Consider the following 15,650-nt stretch of genomic DNA (forward strand, 5'->3'; position numbering starts at 1 on the left):
GCCAGTGCTCCCTGTGAGCGCCCCCCAGCCCTGCCTCCAGGGTAACGCATCCCACCCCGCCTGCCTTGCACACTAGTGCCCCCCATCCCCTCTTCCCCGCCAGTGCTCCCTGTGAGCCCCCCCCAGCCCTGCCTCCAGTGTAACGCATCCCACCCCGCCTGCCTTGCACACTAGTGCCCCCCATCACCCCTTCCCCGCCAGTGCTCCCTGTGAGCCCCCCCCAGCCCTGCCTCCAGTGTAACGCAGCCCACCCCGCCTGCCTTGCTCACTAGTGTCTCCCATCACCCCTTCCCCGCCAGTGCTCCCTGTGAGCCCCCCCCACAGCCCCTGCCTCCAGGGTAACGCATCCCACCCCGCCTGCCTTGCTCACTAGTGCCCCCCATCACCTCTTCCCTGCCAGTGCTCCCTGTGAGCCCCCCCCACAGCCCCTGCCTCCAGGGTAACGCATCCCACCCCGCCTGCCTTGCCCACTAGTGCCCCCCATCACCCCTTCCCCGCCAGTGCTCCCTGTGAGCGCCCCCCAGCCCTGCCTCCAGTGTAACGCATCCCACCCCGCCTGCCTTGCACACTAGTGCCCCCCATCACCCCTTCCCCGCCAGTGCTCCCTGTGAGCCCCCCCCAGCCCTGCCTCCAGTGTAACGCATCCCACCCCGCCTGCCTTGCTCACTAGTGTCTCCCATCACCCCTTCCCCGCCAGTGCTCCCTGTGAGCCCCCCCCACAGCCCCTGCCTCCAGGGTAACGCATCCCACCCCGCCTGCCTTGCTCACTAGTGCCCCCCATCACCTCTTCCCCGCCAGTGCTCCCTGTGAGCCCCCCCGCAGCCCCTGCCTCCAGTGTAACGCATCCCACCCCGCCTGCCTTGCCCACTAGTGCCGCCCATCACCCCTTCCCCTCCAGTGCTCCCTATGAGCACCTCCCCCAGCCCCCTTAGTCTGTTTTGTCCTTAGGCCTTTGCCTTCACGCTTCCCCCACCTCCCCGCCGCTGCTGGCCTGAGGTCGGGGCTGGGCACTGATTTGCAGGGGCGCAGGCTGGAGGATTTAGTCGCTTTATTGGCAGGCAGCTGGAGGTATCCCATGGCCCCAGGCACACGAACCCCAGCAGTGCGGCGGGTACGCGCTGGGAAAGCAGCAGGGCCTGGCCGGCTGGGGGTGGGCAGAACACAAAGCCTGGGGCTGCCCCAGCCCTAGGTCGGCTCGGCTGGCGCGGAGCCCATGGTGGGGACACACAAGCCCATCATGCTGCAGCCCGGGGGGGTGAGGGGGGGGGGCCAGAGCAGCAGCAGCAGGCCGGCTCCTGCCCCACACGGGAGGGGCTCAGTCCATGGGCGCTGCCCGCAGTGCGGGAGGCTGGCTGGGACCAAGCGATGGGCAGTGGCTGTGGCTGAACTGATCTGCGGTTGCTGCAGAGGGGCCCCAGCGGTGCTGCAGGCAGCTCACTGCACCGCGGCTCCAGGGGTCGCAGCCTCGGGGAGGGGCTGATACAGAGACTATTCCAGCGCTGCTCTGGGACCAGCTGGGGGGGGGGGGGTGTATGGGTGCTCAGGGGCCACCCACCTCCAGCCCCGCCCAGGGACAGCACAGCCCTAGGGGGTCAGGACCAGGCACTGTCCTGTACCAAGGGGCTGACCTGCTGGGGATTGTTCCTGCCGAGTGTGTGGACTGAGTCTATCAAACACTAACTGCTCGGCAACTGGGCAGCAGAGCCCCTGTTCTCCCGGCCTCACAGCACACGGACAGGCCGTAGAACTAAAATATTTCCCCCAGGCAGCATTGCATTCGCCTGTGGAACTCACCGCCACAGGATGGCTTAGGAGCTGGGCCTTAGAACGAGACTATCCAGAGCACAGCTAGTTCGTAGGAAAAGGAGAGCTGGGAAGGGACCCAGAGCCCTGCTTCAGGAATGCAGCTGACCTCTAACTCCTGGGGCTGCAGCAGCCCTTCACCGGGGCAGATTTGCTGGCTGCAATGTTTCCTACACCATCTTCAGCGGGGCAGACGGCCCTAGACCTGACCTAGGCTGGTGCCTCCTGTGAGAGGGAGGCTGAGCTAGGCTGGGGCTTCTGCAGCTCCAAGCACATGGGAACTGGGGTGAGGGGGTGGTGGGATGCTCGGGCTGCTGTAGGAAAGACGAATGAGTCTGGCCCAGGGCTCAGCCGGAGGGGGGAGAGGGGGTGGTGGGTGCAGGAGCATGGAGGGCACAGAGGGGTGGGGGGCCGGACCAAGCAGCCAGCAAACACCTTCATCAGCAAAGTCACCCTCCTGAGCGGGACAGCGAGGGGGCCGGTCATGGGCAGTGGGGCAGCTCAGGTCGGGGATATGCGCTTGGATTTGGGGGGTGGCGGGGGCGGTGATTTCAGCCCTTTACTTCCATCCACTGTCAGCTGCTAAAACAAAGAGGAACAAGCGTTAGTGAGTGGCTCGGGGGGGCTGGGCCCTGCACCCCATGTGGCTCGGGGGGGGGGGCTGGGCCCTGCACCCCTGTGGCTCTGGGGGGGCTGGGCCCTGCACCCCATGTGGCTCTGGGGAGATCCTGCAGCCCAGGCCATGGCCAGTACCTTCCCACTGTTGGGTGCGGCGTTCTGCTCCATGAAGGTCTCGTACACGCTGGAGCTGATTTTGCGGGGCAATGGGGGGGCCTTGCTGGCGCTCTTCACCCGGCCTGCAAAGCCCCGGGGGGACCCTGATGCCCCTGCACACAGAGAGGAGGACACAGCGCTTAACCCTGCCCTGTCATGGCAGCTGGAGCAAAGCCGGCGCTACCCCGTGGCCTCCTGGTGCCAGCTCCGCGGCTGGGCACATACAGGCTGTGAGGGAGTCAGCAGGCCCCCGGGAGAGCCGAGCCAGGCCGGGACCGGCCACTCCCCGTACAGCCTCTGGATTTCGGACCGTCTGGCCGCATGGATCCCGCCCTTGGTTCGTGTTGGCCCCGCGGGTAGGAGAGCAGCACAGGGCACTGGGGTGGTGCCCAGGCCTGGCCTGTCCTTCCCCCGCCCGACCCAAAGGCATAAACGGCCCCTCAGGCCCTTCACCCTGGCCAAATCCTGGAGCTCTAGGGGGGCAGGGGAGGGCGGGGAGAGGGCTTCACATGGCCAGGGCACCTCAAAGACCCCCCCAGGCACTGTACGGTGATGACCGGCCAGTGTCCTTGTGGGCCCCGGCCGCTACCTCAGTGCTGGGCCATGGGAGCTGGGAGTCCAGCGTGAGCTGCGGTCGCAGGCCAGCCCCGCCAGGAGCCCCAGCTACAGCGCAGTTCTGGGCAGCACGTGGCTCCGGGCCAGGGCATTGCGCCGACAAGCCGCAGCGGTGCCTGGGCCCCAGCAGAGCGAGCGCTCATGGGAGAGCTGCTCCAGCGCCCCCAAACAGGCGTCACGCAGGCAGGGCCCGTCTGGCTGAGGCTTGGTGCACAGAGGTGACCGGCACCGCGGCACCAGGAGCACAGACAAGGCCTCGGCGCTGATGACCAGGGTCGCACAGCGGAGGAAGCGGCTCACCAGGGCACTGACGGGGGCAGGGGAGGTTACGCAGAGGGGTCGTCCCCCCTGTGACGAACTGGGACTGTTCTTACTGTGGGCTTTGAATGCTGACAGGGGAGTGTGGCTAGGATAGTCTGCATTGGGGGATGGGAGACTGACCGACGGAGAATACCTGAGCATGTAACATGAGAACCCAGGAAGGGGTTAGAGGCCAGGTGACACCTTTGCCCGGGAAACTGAACAAAGGCTGTGGGAGGGGTCGCTGAAGGAGAGTTTCAGGAGCTGGTTGGTGGAATGGCTGGGAGGCAGACGGGGCTCTGACCTCGCAAGGGGGCTGTGGTGCCCTGGGACCCCAAGATGGACCTAACTGAGGGGTATCCTGTTGTCTGTGCCTGCAAGCCCTGCTTGGGACTGTGTTCCTGTCGTCTAAATAAACCTTCTGCTTTACTGGCTGGCTGAGAGTCCCGGTGAATCGCAGGGAGCCAGGGGTGCAGGGCCCTGAGTCCCCCCTTACTCCGTGACACCCCCCCCCCCCCCCCCGAGACTCTCCATGTCCACTCTGCAGCCCCCTCCATGGAGTGCTCGGGCAGAAATGCCTTCACACGGCCCTGCTGGAGCCTGCGACGGGACCTGCACCCAGACAATCGCGGCACTGAGGAGGGGCGGCCCCAGCAACTCTGGTGTTCACAAGAATCCGATTTTGTGTGTCTGGGGCAAATCCATCCCACCGGGCCTGGGACCAACCCAGACAACCACCGAGCTGCTGGGTATGGCTCAACAGAGCGGGCGCGGCCCGGACACCCCCACCCTAGCTCCACTGGTGCCTCTCAGCCCCGACCCGCAGCCCCCTTCGATCCCAGCCCTGGGTGTCTGTACCTGCCGCACTGGGGGAGGGGAAGGGGGTGCCCGGACATGCCGTGCTGGGGGGGAGGGGAAAGGGGTGTCTGTACCTGCCGTGCTGGGGAGGGGAAGGGGGTGTCTGTACCTGCCGTGCTGGGGGGGAGGGGAAGGGGGTGTCTGTACCTGCCATGCTGGGGGAGGGGAAGGGGGTGTCTGTACCTGCCACGCTGGGGGGGAGGGGAAGGAGGTGCCCAGACATGCCGTGCTGTGGGAGGGGAGGAAGAGGGTGCCTGGACGTGCCGTGCTGGTGGGAAGGGAAGGAGGTACCCGGACGTGCCATGCTGGGGGGAAGGGGGTGTCTGTACGTGCCGTGCTGGGGGAGGGGGAGGGGTGCCCGGACGTGCCGTGCTGGGGGGGAGGGGGAGGGGAAGGGGGTGCCCGGACGTTCCGTGCTGGGGGAGGGGAAGGGGGTGGCCGTACCTGTTGTGCTGGGGAGGGGAAGGGGGTGTCTGTACCTGCCACGCTGGGGGGGAGGGGAAGGAGGTGCCCGGACGTGCCGTGCTGGGGGAGGAGAAGGGGGTGCCCGGACGTGCCATGCTTGGGGGGAGGGGAAGGGGTGCCCGGACGTGCCGTGCTGGGGGAGGAGAAGGCGGTGGCCATACCTGCCATGCTGGGGGGAAGGGGAAGGGGTGCCCGGACGTGCCATGCTGGGGGGGAGGGGAAGGAAGTGCCCGGACGTGCCGTGCTGGGGGAGGGGAAGGGGGTGCCCAGACATGCCGTGCTGGGGAGGGGAAGGGGGTGTCTGTACCTGCCACGCTGGGGGGGAGGGGAAGGAGGTGCCCGGACATGCCGTGCTGGGGGAGGGGAGGAAGAGGGTGCCTGGACGTGCTGTGCTGGGGGGAGGAGAAGGGGGTGCCCGGACGTGCCGTGCTGGGGGAGGGGAAGGGGGTGCCCGGATGTGCCGTGCTGGGGGGAAGGGGAAGGGGAAGGGGTGCCCGGACGTGCCATGCTGGGGGGGAGGGGAAGCGGGTGCCCGGACGTGCCACGCTGGGGGGGGAGGGGAAGGAGGTGCCCGGACATGCCGTGCTGGGGGAGGGGAGGAAGAGGGTGCCTGGACGTGCTGTGCTGGGGGGAGGGGAAGGAGGTGCCCGGACGTGCCACGCTGGGGGGGAGGGGAAGGGGGTGTCTGTACCTGCCGTGCTGGGGGGGAGGGGAAGAGGGTGTCTGTACCTGCCATGCTGGGGGAGGGGAAGGGGGTGTCTGTACCTGCCACGCTGGGGGAGGGGAAGGGGGTGCCCGGACATGCCGTGCTGGGGGGGAGGGGAAGGGGGTGTCTGTACCTGCCGTGCTGGGGGGGAGGGGAAGGGGGTGTCTGTACCTGCCATGCTGGGGGAGGGGAAGGGGGTGTCTGTACCTGCCACGCTGGGGGGGAGGGGAAGGAGGTGCCCGGACATGCCGTGCTGTGGGAGAGGAGGAAGAGGGTGCCTGGACGTGCCGTGCTGGTGGGAAGGGAAGGAGGTGCCCGGACGTGCCATGCTGGGGGGAAGGGGAAGGGGGTGTCTGTACGTGCCGTGCTGGGGGAGGGGTGCCCAGACGTGCCGTGCTGGGGGGGAGGGGAAGGGGGTGCCCGGACGTGCCGTGCTGGGGGAGGGGAAGGGGGTGGCCGTACCTGCCGTGCTGGGGGGAAGGGGAAGGGGGTGTCTGTACCTGCCGTGCTGGGGGGGAGGGGAAGGGGTGCCCGGACGTGCCGCGCTGGGGGAGGAGAAGGCGGTGGCCGTACCTGCCATACTGGGGGGGAGGGGAAGGGGGTGCCCGGACGTGCCATGCTGGGGGGGAGGGGAAGGAAGTGCCCGGACGTGCCGTGCTGGGAGAGGGGAAGGGGGTGCCTAGACATGCCGTGCTGGGGAGGGGAAGGGGGTGTCTGTACCTGCCACGCTGGGGGGGGAGGGGAAGGAGGTGCCCGGACATGCCGTGCTGGGGGAGGGGAGGAAGAGGGTGCCTGGACGTGCTGTGCTAGGGGGAGGGGAAGGAGGTGCCCGGACATGCCACGCTGGGTGGGAGGGGAAGGGGGTGTCTGTACCTGCCATGCTGGGGGAGGAGAAGGGGGTGCCCGGACGTGCCGTGCTGGGGGAGGGGAAGGGGGTGCCCGGACGTGCCGTGCTGGGGGGAAGGGGAAGGGGAAGGGGTGCCCGGACGTGCCATGCTGGGGGGGAGGGGAAGCGGGTGCCCGGACGTGCCGTGCTGGGGGAGGAGAAGGGGGTGCCCGGACGTGCCGTGCTGGGGGGAAGGGGAAGGGGGTGGCCGTACCTGCCACGCTGGGGGGGGAGGGGAAGGAGGTGCCCGGACATGCCGTGCTGGGGGAGGGGAGGAAGAGGGTGCCTGGACGTGCTGTGCTAGGGGGAGGGGAAGGAGGTGCCCGGACATGCCACGCTGGGTGGGAGGGGAAGGGGGTGTCTGTACCTGCCATGCTGGGGGAGGAGAAGGGGGTGCCCGGACGTGCCGTGCTGGGGGAGGGGAAGGGGGTGCCCGGACGTGCCGTGCTGGGGGGAAGGGGAAGGGGAAGGGGTGCCCGGACGTGCCATGCTGGGGGGGAGGGGAAGCGGGTGCCCGGACGTGCCGTGCTGGGGGAGGAGAAGGGGGTGCCCGGACGTGCCGTGCTGGGGGAGGGGAAGGGGGTGCCCGGACGTGCCGTGCTGGGGGGAAGGGGAAGGGGAAGGGGTGCCCGGACGTGCCATGCTGGGGGGGAGGGGAAGCGGGTGCCCGGACGTGCCGTGCTGGGGGAGGAGAAGGGGGTGCCCGGACGTGCCATGCTGGGGGAGGGGAAGCGGGTGCCCGGACGTGCCGTGCTGGGGGAGGAGAAGGGGGTGCCCGGACGTGCCATGCTGGGGGAGGAGAAGGGGGTGCCCAGACGTGCCGTGCTGGGGGGGAGGGGAAGGGGGTGCCCGGACGTGCCGTGCTGGGGGAGGAGAAGGGGGTGCCCAGACGTGCCGTGCTGGGGGGAAGGGGAAGGGGGTGCCCGGACGTGCCGTGCTGGGGGAGGAGAAGGGGGTGCCCGGACGTGCCGTGCTGGGGGGAAGGGGAAAGGGGTGCCCGGACGTGCCATGCTGGGGGGAAGGGGAAGGGGGTGCCCGGACGTGCCGTGCTGGGGGAGGAGAAGGGGGTGCCCAGACGTGCCGTGCTGGGGGAGGAGAAGGGGGTGCCCGGACGTGCCGTGCTGGGGGGGAGGGGAAGGGGGTGCCCGGACGTGCCGTGCTGGGGGAGGAGAAGGGGGTGCCCAGACGTGCCATGCTGGGGGAGGAGAAGGGGGTGCCCAGACGTGCCGTGCTGGGGGGGAGGGGAAGGGGGTGCCCGGACGTGCCGTGCTGGGGGAGGAGAAGGGGGTGCCCAGACGTGCCGTGCTGGGGGGAAGGGGAAGGGGTGCCCGGACGTGCCGTGCTGGGGGAGGAGAAGGGGGTGCCCAGACGTGCCGTGCTGGGGGGGAGGGGAAGGGGGTGCCCAGACGTGCCGTGCTGGGGGAGGGGAAGGGGGTGCCCAGACGTGCCGTGCTGGGGGGGAGGGGAAGGGGGTGCCCAGACGTGCCGTGCTGGGGGAGGAGACGGGGGTGCCCGGACGTGCCGTGCTGGGGGAGGAGAAGGGGGTGCCCGGACGTGTCGTGCTGGGGGGAGGGGTGCCCGGACGTGCCGTGCTGGGGGAGGAGAAGGGGGTGCCCGGACGTGCCGTGCTGGGGGGAAGGGGAAAGGGGTGCCCGGACGTGCCGTGCTGGGGGAGGAGAAGGGGGTGCCCGGACGTGCCGTGCTGGGGGGAAGGGGAAGGGGTGCCCGGACGTGCCGTGCTGGGGGAGGAGAAGGGGGGTGCCCAGACGTGCCGTGCTGGGGGGAAGGGGAAGGGGGTGCCCAGACGTGCCGTGCTGGGGGAGGAGAAGGGGGTGCCCGGACGTGCCGTGCTGGGGGAGGAGAAGGGGGTGCCCAGACGTGCCGTGCTGGGAGGGAGGGGAAGGGGGTGCCCGGACGTGCCGTGCTGGGGGAGGAGAAGGGGGTGCCCGGACGTGCCGTGCTGGGGGGAAGGGGAAAGGGGTGCCCGGACGTGCCATGCTGGGGGAGGAGAAGGGGGTGCCCAGACGTGCCGTGCTGGGGGGAAGGGGAAGGGGGTGCCCAGACGTGCCGTGCTGGGGGAGGAGAAGGGGGTGCCCGGACGTGCCGTGCTGGGGGAGGAGAAGGGGGTGCCCAGACGTGCCGTGCTGGGAGGGAGGGGAAGGGGGTGCCCGGACGTGCCGTGCTGGGGGAGGAGAAGGGGGTGCCCGGACGTGCCGTGCTGGGGGGAAGGGGAAAGGGGTGCCCGGACGTGCCATGCTGGGGGAGGAGAAGGGGGTGCCCAGACGTGCCGTGCTGGGGGGGGAGGGGAAGGGGGTGCCCGGATGTGCCGTGCTGGGGGAGGAGAAGGGGGTGGCCGTACCTGCCGTGCTGGGGGGGGAGGGGAAGGGGGTGCCCGGACGTGCCGTGCTGGGGGGGAGGGGAAGGGGGTGCCCGGACGTGCCGTGCTGGGGGAGGAGAAGGGGGTGGCCGTACCTGTTGCAGTCGGGGATGCAGCGCTGTCATCTCTGTCTGGGGGTGGCTGTTTTCCCTCGGCACCGGCCAGGCAGCTCTCAGTCATGTTCCGGGAGAGTCTCCACTTCTCCTCCTGGGGGAGCAAGGGGCAGCAGCTCAGGTCCCCAGCCCTGGGCTCCTGGTCCCGGGGCAGCAGGTGCCAGCCTCCTCCCAGGCACCTAATGGGCCAGCAGCAGCGGCCAAGCTGGGGCCAGCCCACAGGGAGCAGGGACACAGCGTTGGGGCGCAGGGGTTGCTGGCACAAGCTGAGTGGGGGAGTAACATGAATCCTCTAGCTCGTCTTGTTATCCCCCTTTCACAGATGGGGAAACTGAGGCACAGAGGGGCTGGGACTCTGTGTGGCAGGCCAGGCCACACTGGCCGCTCTCACCTAGGCAGGCCTCAGGGCCATGTCCCAGCCCCGCTGTGCTCAGGCACCTGCCCAGGGCAGCGGGGGCACCACGGCTCGCAGCATGTGGGGGGTACAGCGAGGGGCACGTGCTGGGGAGGACGCAGCCCACAGCGTGGGGGGTGCAGGCCCAGCAGGGGCCATGGGCTGGGGAGGTGCCATGCAGGGGAACGCGGCTCATGCCGGGGGCAGCTTTACCTTGGGCTCCGGGGACTCCAGGACGGACTGGCGCTGCTCCTGCCGCCGGTACCCAAAGAAGGTGCTGCCGCGATTCTCCTTGCGGTCGCTCTTGCGCTCCTCGGCCTCAGGGGGACGCTCAGGAGCACAGGGCACCGACTTCCTGGAGGGAGGGGGCTCCGTGCTGCAGCCACCCGCAGGGGAGCCTCGTGAGAGCGGGGTGGGGGTAGCAATGGGGGGGGCAGGGGGCGATGTAGATTGGAAAGAGGGGAGGGTGAGGGGGGAAGGGAGGGCAGGAGCTGGGAGGAGAGGGACAGCGAGGCAGGGTGGGGCTGGGGGGGCAGCCAGTGGCTGAGGGGAGGGCAGTCCCTGGGGGGGGATGGGCAGCGAGGCTGGGGGGGCAGCCAGTGGCTGAGGGGGGAGGGAAGGGCAGGGCAGAGCCGGGCTGCTCCCTGGCTCCAGGACTCACCTGTCTTGGTGCGGGCGGCTGGGTGGCTCCGTCTCCGGGCCCCACAACTTGGAGTGGGGACGGCCTCCGCGCCTCTCCTCCAGGAAGGGCTGCGAGCACAAGGAGCCGGGGGGGCCAGGGCTGAGCTTCTCTCCACAGCTCCAGCCAGGCCTGTAGCCCCCTCCCCCAGCCCAGCCCCCGCCCCCACGCAACAGGGCAGCTCCCCTCCTACCCCCCGGCAGCATGGCCACTGGAGCGCTGGGACCACGGAGAGAGCCCAGCGGGGGTCGGGGGCTTCACAGGGAGGAGGGGGCTGGGGCTGGCTCAGTGCGGACACGGGTCTGCGGCCGGGGGAGGCTGAGCAGAGGCGCAGGGAGCGGGACGCGGGCGCTCGCCCAAAGGCAGGAGCCGAGGACAGAGCCCCAGGGGAGCAGCACGGACAGGGCACTGGGAGCAGCAGGGAAGGAGCAATCGCCCCCCCCCACCCTGCCGCCGGCTCGCCTTGGAGCATGAGAAGGCGCCAGACTGGACTGGCCCAGCTGCCCGTCCCGGAGACTGGCCAGCAGCAGCCCTGCCACAGGGAGGCCAGGTTAACCTGCCCCTCCCGACCCGCCAGCCAGAGGTCGGGCTCATGCCCGCGGTTCTAGCCCTGCCACACTCGGTTATTCAGTATTTACTGTGCCAGCTCTGGATGGTCTCGTTCAACAGGGCTGGTCCCTCTCTGAACCCTGCTGAGCTCTGGGCCTCAGCAACAGCTTGTGGCCATGAGTTCCACAGGCTAACCAAGAGTCACATGAAACACTGGTTATTTTTTCCAATTTTCCTGCTGAGTTGCACTGACTGTCCCCTCCACATCCATGCGCCGAGAGACAGGGAACACGGGGCTCTGCTGCCCCCTCAGCCACCCCCGCACCTGTCTGCTCTCGAAGGGAACAACCCCCCAGCCTGGTCAGTCCCTGAACGCCCTCGTCAGCCATCTCAGCACCGCTCTGTGCTGCCCTGGAGGAGCCGGGCGCCGGCACTGCGCAGCGCATCCAGATGGGCCGCACCCCGTCTACAGGCAGCATGAGACTGTTCGCTGCATTATTCTCCTGCCTGTCCTGCCGCTCGGCAGCTCGTTTGCTGCACATTGTGTCGAGGTCAGACTGAGCTGCCCAGAGACGCTGGGTCTGTTTGCTGGGAGGAGACAGACGCTCCCCGGCGTATGCAAGCGTTACGTTCCGGAACACCTTGCATAACTCGAATTTTGCATAAGTCGGAAACGTATACCCGACCATTACGCAAAAAAACCCTCCAAAACCCTCCTATTTCTAGCTTACGGAACTTTTCCCATGAGTGCGGATTTGCGTAAGTCGGGTTTGTGTAACCGGGGGGCGTCTGATGGGATAACGTGATTTTAGTCAATAGGTCAATAACGTGCCATCGCTGGTAATTAGTAACAATGGTCAATGATGGGATATTAAAAGTTACTACAGAGAACATTTTTCCGGAGGGGTCTGGCTGGAGAATCTTGCCCGCATGCTCGGGGTTCAGCTGATCGCCATATTTGGGGTCGGGAAGGAATTTTCCTCCAGGGTAGATTGGCAGAGGCCCTGGAGGTTTTTCGCCTTCCCCCACAGCATGGGGCAGGGGTCGCTTGCTGGAGGATTCTCTGCGACTTGAAGTCTTTAAATCATGATTTGGGGACTTCAACAGCTGAGTCAAGGGAGAGAATTATTCCAGGAGTGGGTGGGTCAGCTTTTGTGGCCTGCATCATGCGGGAGGTCAGACTAGATGATCATAATGGTCCCTTCTGACCTTAAAGTCTATGAGTCTGCACTGTTAAGTTAGGCTCTGAAAAGGCACATGACAAGTTCAGATTAAACCCTCCAATGTGTGTTACTTCATATTAGTCAACCCTGAATCCCAGCTGTGCCTGCCAGCATGCTGCCTTTTCCCCTCCATCAGTCCCTCAAATTCCTCACGGGCTCCTCTGGGCGTGGCTCCCCTCAATACCTTTGTGCCATCTGGAGATTCACACGTCCCTTTTCCAGCTTGTTAATAAATATCTGAAACCCCAGTCGGCCCCCTGGGGCCCTGCTGTGACCCCTCTGCTCTGATGGAAACAGATCATCGATCCCTGCTCTGTTCTGAGCCTTCTGCTCCAGGGCAGCGCTTCACCCTCACCCCACAGCGACTGGTTCCTTACCAGGCTCCTGTGAGAGGCTTTGCCAAGGGCATTCGAATGGCAGCTGCTGGCTGACGGCCAGGTGCAGAGACGCCGAAAGATCTTGCTCTGCAGCTGCCGAGCCCCTCTTGGAGTGAGCTCCAGGTGTTTCATTGTTTGGCTGCGGGCACCCAGCCCACCCAGCGCCGGTTTACAGCGAGTCACAACCTGGCTGATTTGGGGGAGGGCGGGGGGGCTTTGCTGGCAGCTCAACTGCTGCATGAAACTGCTCCTGGCTCCTGGATGGGCCTTCTGGGCCCAGCCACTCGCTGGTTGCCTTGTATGTTAGCCTTTGGCTCCTCAGCCCCGCTCCAGCCCTGGGTGCCAGCACCACCCCCTTCCCTGCAGGCCCCTGCCCCCCTCCCTGGGGCACAGAGAAACCATTCGGCTTCTCAACGTCCACCTCCTTAGCACCCCCACCCCGCTGACCATGCCCCCGCTGACCCTGCCCCCAGCCTGCCGGGCAGCCCCGCTGACCCTGACCCTGCCCCCACTGCCCCTGCCCCTAGCCTGCCGGGTGGTCCCATTGACCCTGCACCCGCTGACCCTGCCCCCGCCGCCAGGTGGTCCCACTGACACTGCCCCCACTGACCCTGCACCCGCTGACCCTGCCCCCGCCGCCGGGTGGTCCCACTGACACTGCCCCCACTGCCCCTGCCCCCACTGCCCCTGCTCCCAGCCAGCCGGGCAGCCCCGCTGACCCTGCCCCCAGCCTGCCAGGCGGCCCTGCTGACCCTGCCCCCACCCATGGCCTGCAGGCTGCCTCTCCCATCCCCTGCCTGTCCCCCCGCCCACTCCCGCCCCTTGCCCGCCCAGCACTCACCAGCTCCCGCAGGCCGTACTGGCTCTCCACCTTGGCTCGCAGCTGCACGAAGCACTGCTCCATGCGCTCGTGGAAGGGCCTGAGGTCCTCAGTCACCTTCCTGCCGTGGATCCGGATCCCCTCTGCCAAGAGCGGAATCTGCCGGGAAACAGGCCCAGTGCCAGCGCCCACAGGATGGACACGGGCCTTGGCTCACACAACCCAGGCGCTACAGGGACAAGGGTCCCTGGGTGGAGGGCTGGGGGGCAACGGGGGCAGGGCAGCACCCACAAGGGCCTGGCAGGGCTGAGGGGTCAGTGCCTGGTGCCGGAATGGGCAGCGGCCTGCCCAGGGCAAAGGGCTCAGGAGAAGATCCCCCCATTTGGGGAACTCTAAGGATCCTCCAATGTTCTGCCTGGAGCAGCTGCTGAGGGGGCTCCTGGCTGCAGGAGGCTGGGCAGAAACACCCCCAGGAAGCCCTGGGATGCTGGGGAGCCCTGCAGCAAAGGGAAGGTACCTGCCAGGCGATCAGATCCTGCAGCTTCTCAATACTGGCCTGGTCCTCGGGGTGCTCCGTCAGGTAGGCCTCCTGGAAAAACGCCTGCAACAGCAAACCCGCCTCAGCTCCTACCTTGTCCTGGCTCAGCACATGGCCTCAGCCCCCGGCAGGGTGGAGCTGAGCATGGAGCAGAGACACGTCTCACTCCCGACCCACAGCCCCTGGCTGTGTAAGCCCTGGGCTCCCTCCTCTGCTCTCTGTCCCCCAGCTCTGCCGGTGCCCTCACTCCCGACCCACAGCCCCTGCTACTCCCAAGCTCTGCCGGTGCCCTCACTCCCAACCCACAGCCCACAGCTATCTATAAAAAGTATGGGCTGGATGAATGGACTATAAGGTGGATAGAAAGCTGGCTAGATCGTCGGGCTCAACGGGTAGTGATCAATGGCTCCATGTCTAGTTGGCAGCCGGTTTCAAGCAGAGTGCCCCAAGGGTCGGTCCTGGGGCCGGTTTTGTTCCATATCTTCATTAATGATCTGGAGGATGGCGTGGATTGCACCCTCAGCAAGTTTGCAGATGACACTAAACTGGGAGGAGTGGTAGATATGCTGGAGGGTAGGGATAGGATACAGAGGGACCTAGACAAATTAGAGGATTGGGCCAAAAGAAACCTGATGAGGTTCAACAAGGACAAGTGCAGAGTCCTAGTGGTGGCAGATGACAGAACAATGAGCAATGGTCTCAAGTTGCAGTCGGGGAGGTTTAGGTTGGATATTAGGAAAAACTTTTTCACTAGGAGGGTGGTGAAGCACTGGAATGGGTTACCTAGGGAGGTGGTGGAATCTCCTTCCTTAGAGGTTTTTAAGGTCAGGCTTGACAAAGCCCTGGCTGGGATGATTTAGTTGGGGTTGGTCCTGCTTTGAGCAGGGGGTTGGACTAGATACCTCCTGAGGTCCCTTCCAACCCTGATATTCTATGATTCTATGAGCCATGGGCTCCCTCCTCTGCACCCTGCTCCCCAGCTCTGCCAGTGCCCCTCACTCCCGACCCACAGCCCCTGCCAGCCCAGCCCCCCCCCCCAGCTCTGCCGGTGCCCCTCACTCCCGACCTGCAGCCCCTGCTACCCCAGCCTGCCCCCACAGCTCTGCCGGTGCCCCTCAATCCCAACCCACAGCCCCTGCCAGCCCAGTCCTGCCCCCCCAGTTCTGCCGGTGACCCTCACTCCCGATCCACAGCCCCGTACCCCAGCCTGCCCAGCTCTGCCAGTGCCCCTCACTCCTGATCCGCAACCCCCAGCGATGTGAGCCATGGGCTCCCGTCTCTACTTAGGGTTGCCAACGTTCTAATAGCACAAAACCGAACACCCCTGCCCCACCCCCTGCCCCGCTCACTCCATCTCTCCCATCCTCACTCACTTTCACCAGGCTGGGGCAGGGGGTTGGGGTGTGGGAGGGGGTGCTGGCTCCGGGCTGGGGGGTGGAGCTGAGGGGTTTGGAGTGCGGGAGGGGGCTCCAGGCTGGGGCAGGGGGTTGGGGTGTGGGAGGGGGTGAGGACTTCGGCTGGGGGTGCGTGCTCCAGGGTGGGGCCAGAAATGAGGGATTATGGGTTCAGGAGGGGGCTCCGGGCTGGGGCCGAGGGGTTCAGAGGGCAGGAGGGGGCTCAGGATTGGGACAGGGGGTTGGGGTGTGGGAGAGGGTGCGGGCTCCTGGCTGGGGGGTGGAGCTGAGGGGTTTGGAGTGCGGGAGGGGGCTCCAGGCTGGGGCAGGGGGTTGGGGTGTGGGAGGGGTGCTGGCTCCTGGCTGGGGGGTGGAGCTGAGGAGTTTGGAGTACGGGAGGGGGCTCCCGGCTGGGGCAGGGGGTTGGGGTGTGGGAGGGGTGCTGGCTCCTGGCTGGGGGGTGGAGCTGAGGGGTTTGGAGTGCGGGAGGGGGCTACAGGCTGGGGCAGAAGGGTTCAGAGGGCAGGAGGGGGCTCCGGATTGGGACAGGGGGTTGGAGTGTGGGAGAGGGTTCAGGGTGTGGGCTCTGCACGGGAGGCGCTTACCTCTGGCGGCTCCCGGAAGCAACGGGCATGTCCCTCTGGCTCCCAGGCTCAGGACGGCCAGGTGGCTCCACACACTGCCCCTGCCTGCAGGCACTGCTCCCGCAGCTTCCACTGGCTGTAGTTCCTGGGGCGCGCAGAGACCCCCTGGCCGCCCCTGCGCCTAGGAGCCAGACA

At 67.2% G+C, this 15,650-nt stretch overlaps 1 protein-coding gene across 1 annotated transcript in view; it reads right to left on the bottom strand.

Moving 5' to 3' along the window:
• Positions 1 to 2,304: 2,304 nt before the first annotated feature.
• The window catches only part of LOC135879496 (dedicator of cytokinesis protein 2-like), a 334,214-nt gene continuing 320,868 nt past the window's right edge, over positions 2,305 to 15,650 (bottom strand). Inside the window, exons 47-53 of the mRNA XM_065405506.1 lie at positions 13,457 to 13,540; positions 12,961 to 13,098; positions 9,953 to 10,041; positions 9,505 to 9,667; positions 8,880 to 8,991; positions 2,557 to 2,690; positions 2,305 to 2,385 (exon numbers count right to left, since the gene is read on the bottom strand). Coding sequence (XP_065261578.1) covers positions 2,305 to 2,385; positions 2,557 to 2,690; positions 8,880 to 8,991; positions 9,505 to 9,667; positions 9,953 to 10,041; positions 12,961 to 13,098; positions 13,457 to 13,540 — 801 coding nt within the window. The remainder of the gene's footprint in view (positions 2,386 to 2,556; positions 2,691 to 8,879; positions 8,992 to 9,504; positions 9,668 to 9,952; positions 10,042 to 12,960; positions 13,099 to 13,456; positions 13,541 to 15,650) is intronic.

This window comes from Emys orbicularis, chromosome 5 (assembly GCF_028017835.1).
Source record: "Emys orbicularis isolate rEmyOrb1 chromosome 5, rEmyOrb1.hap1, whole genome shotgun sequence".
In the NCBI taxonomy this organism is placed as follows: domain Eukaryota; kingdom Metazoa; phylum Chordata; order Testudines; family Emydidae; genus Emys; species Emys orbicularis.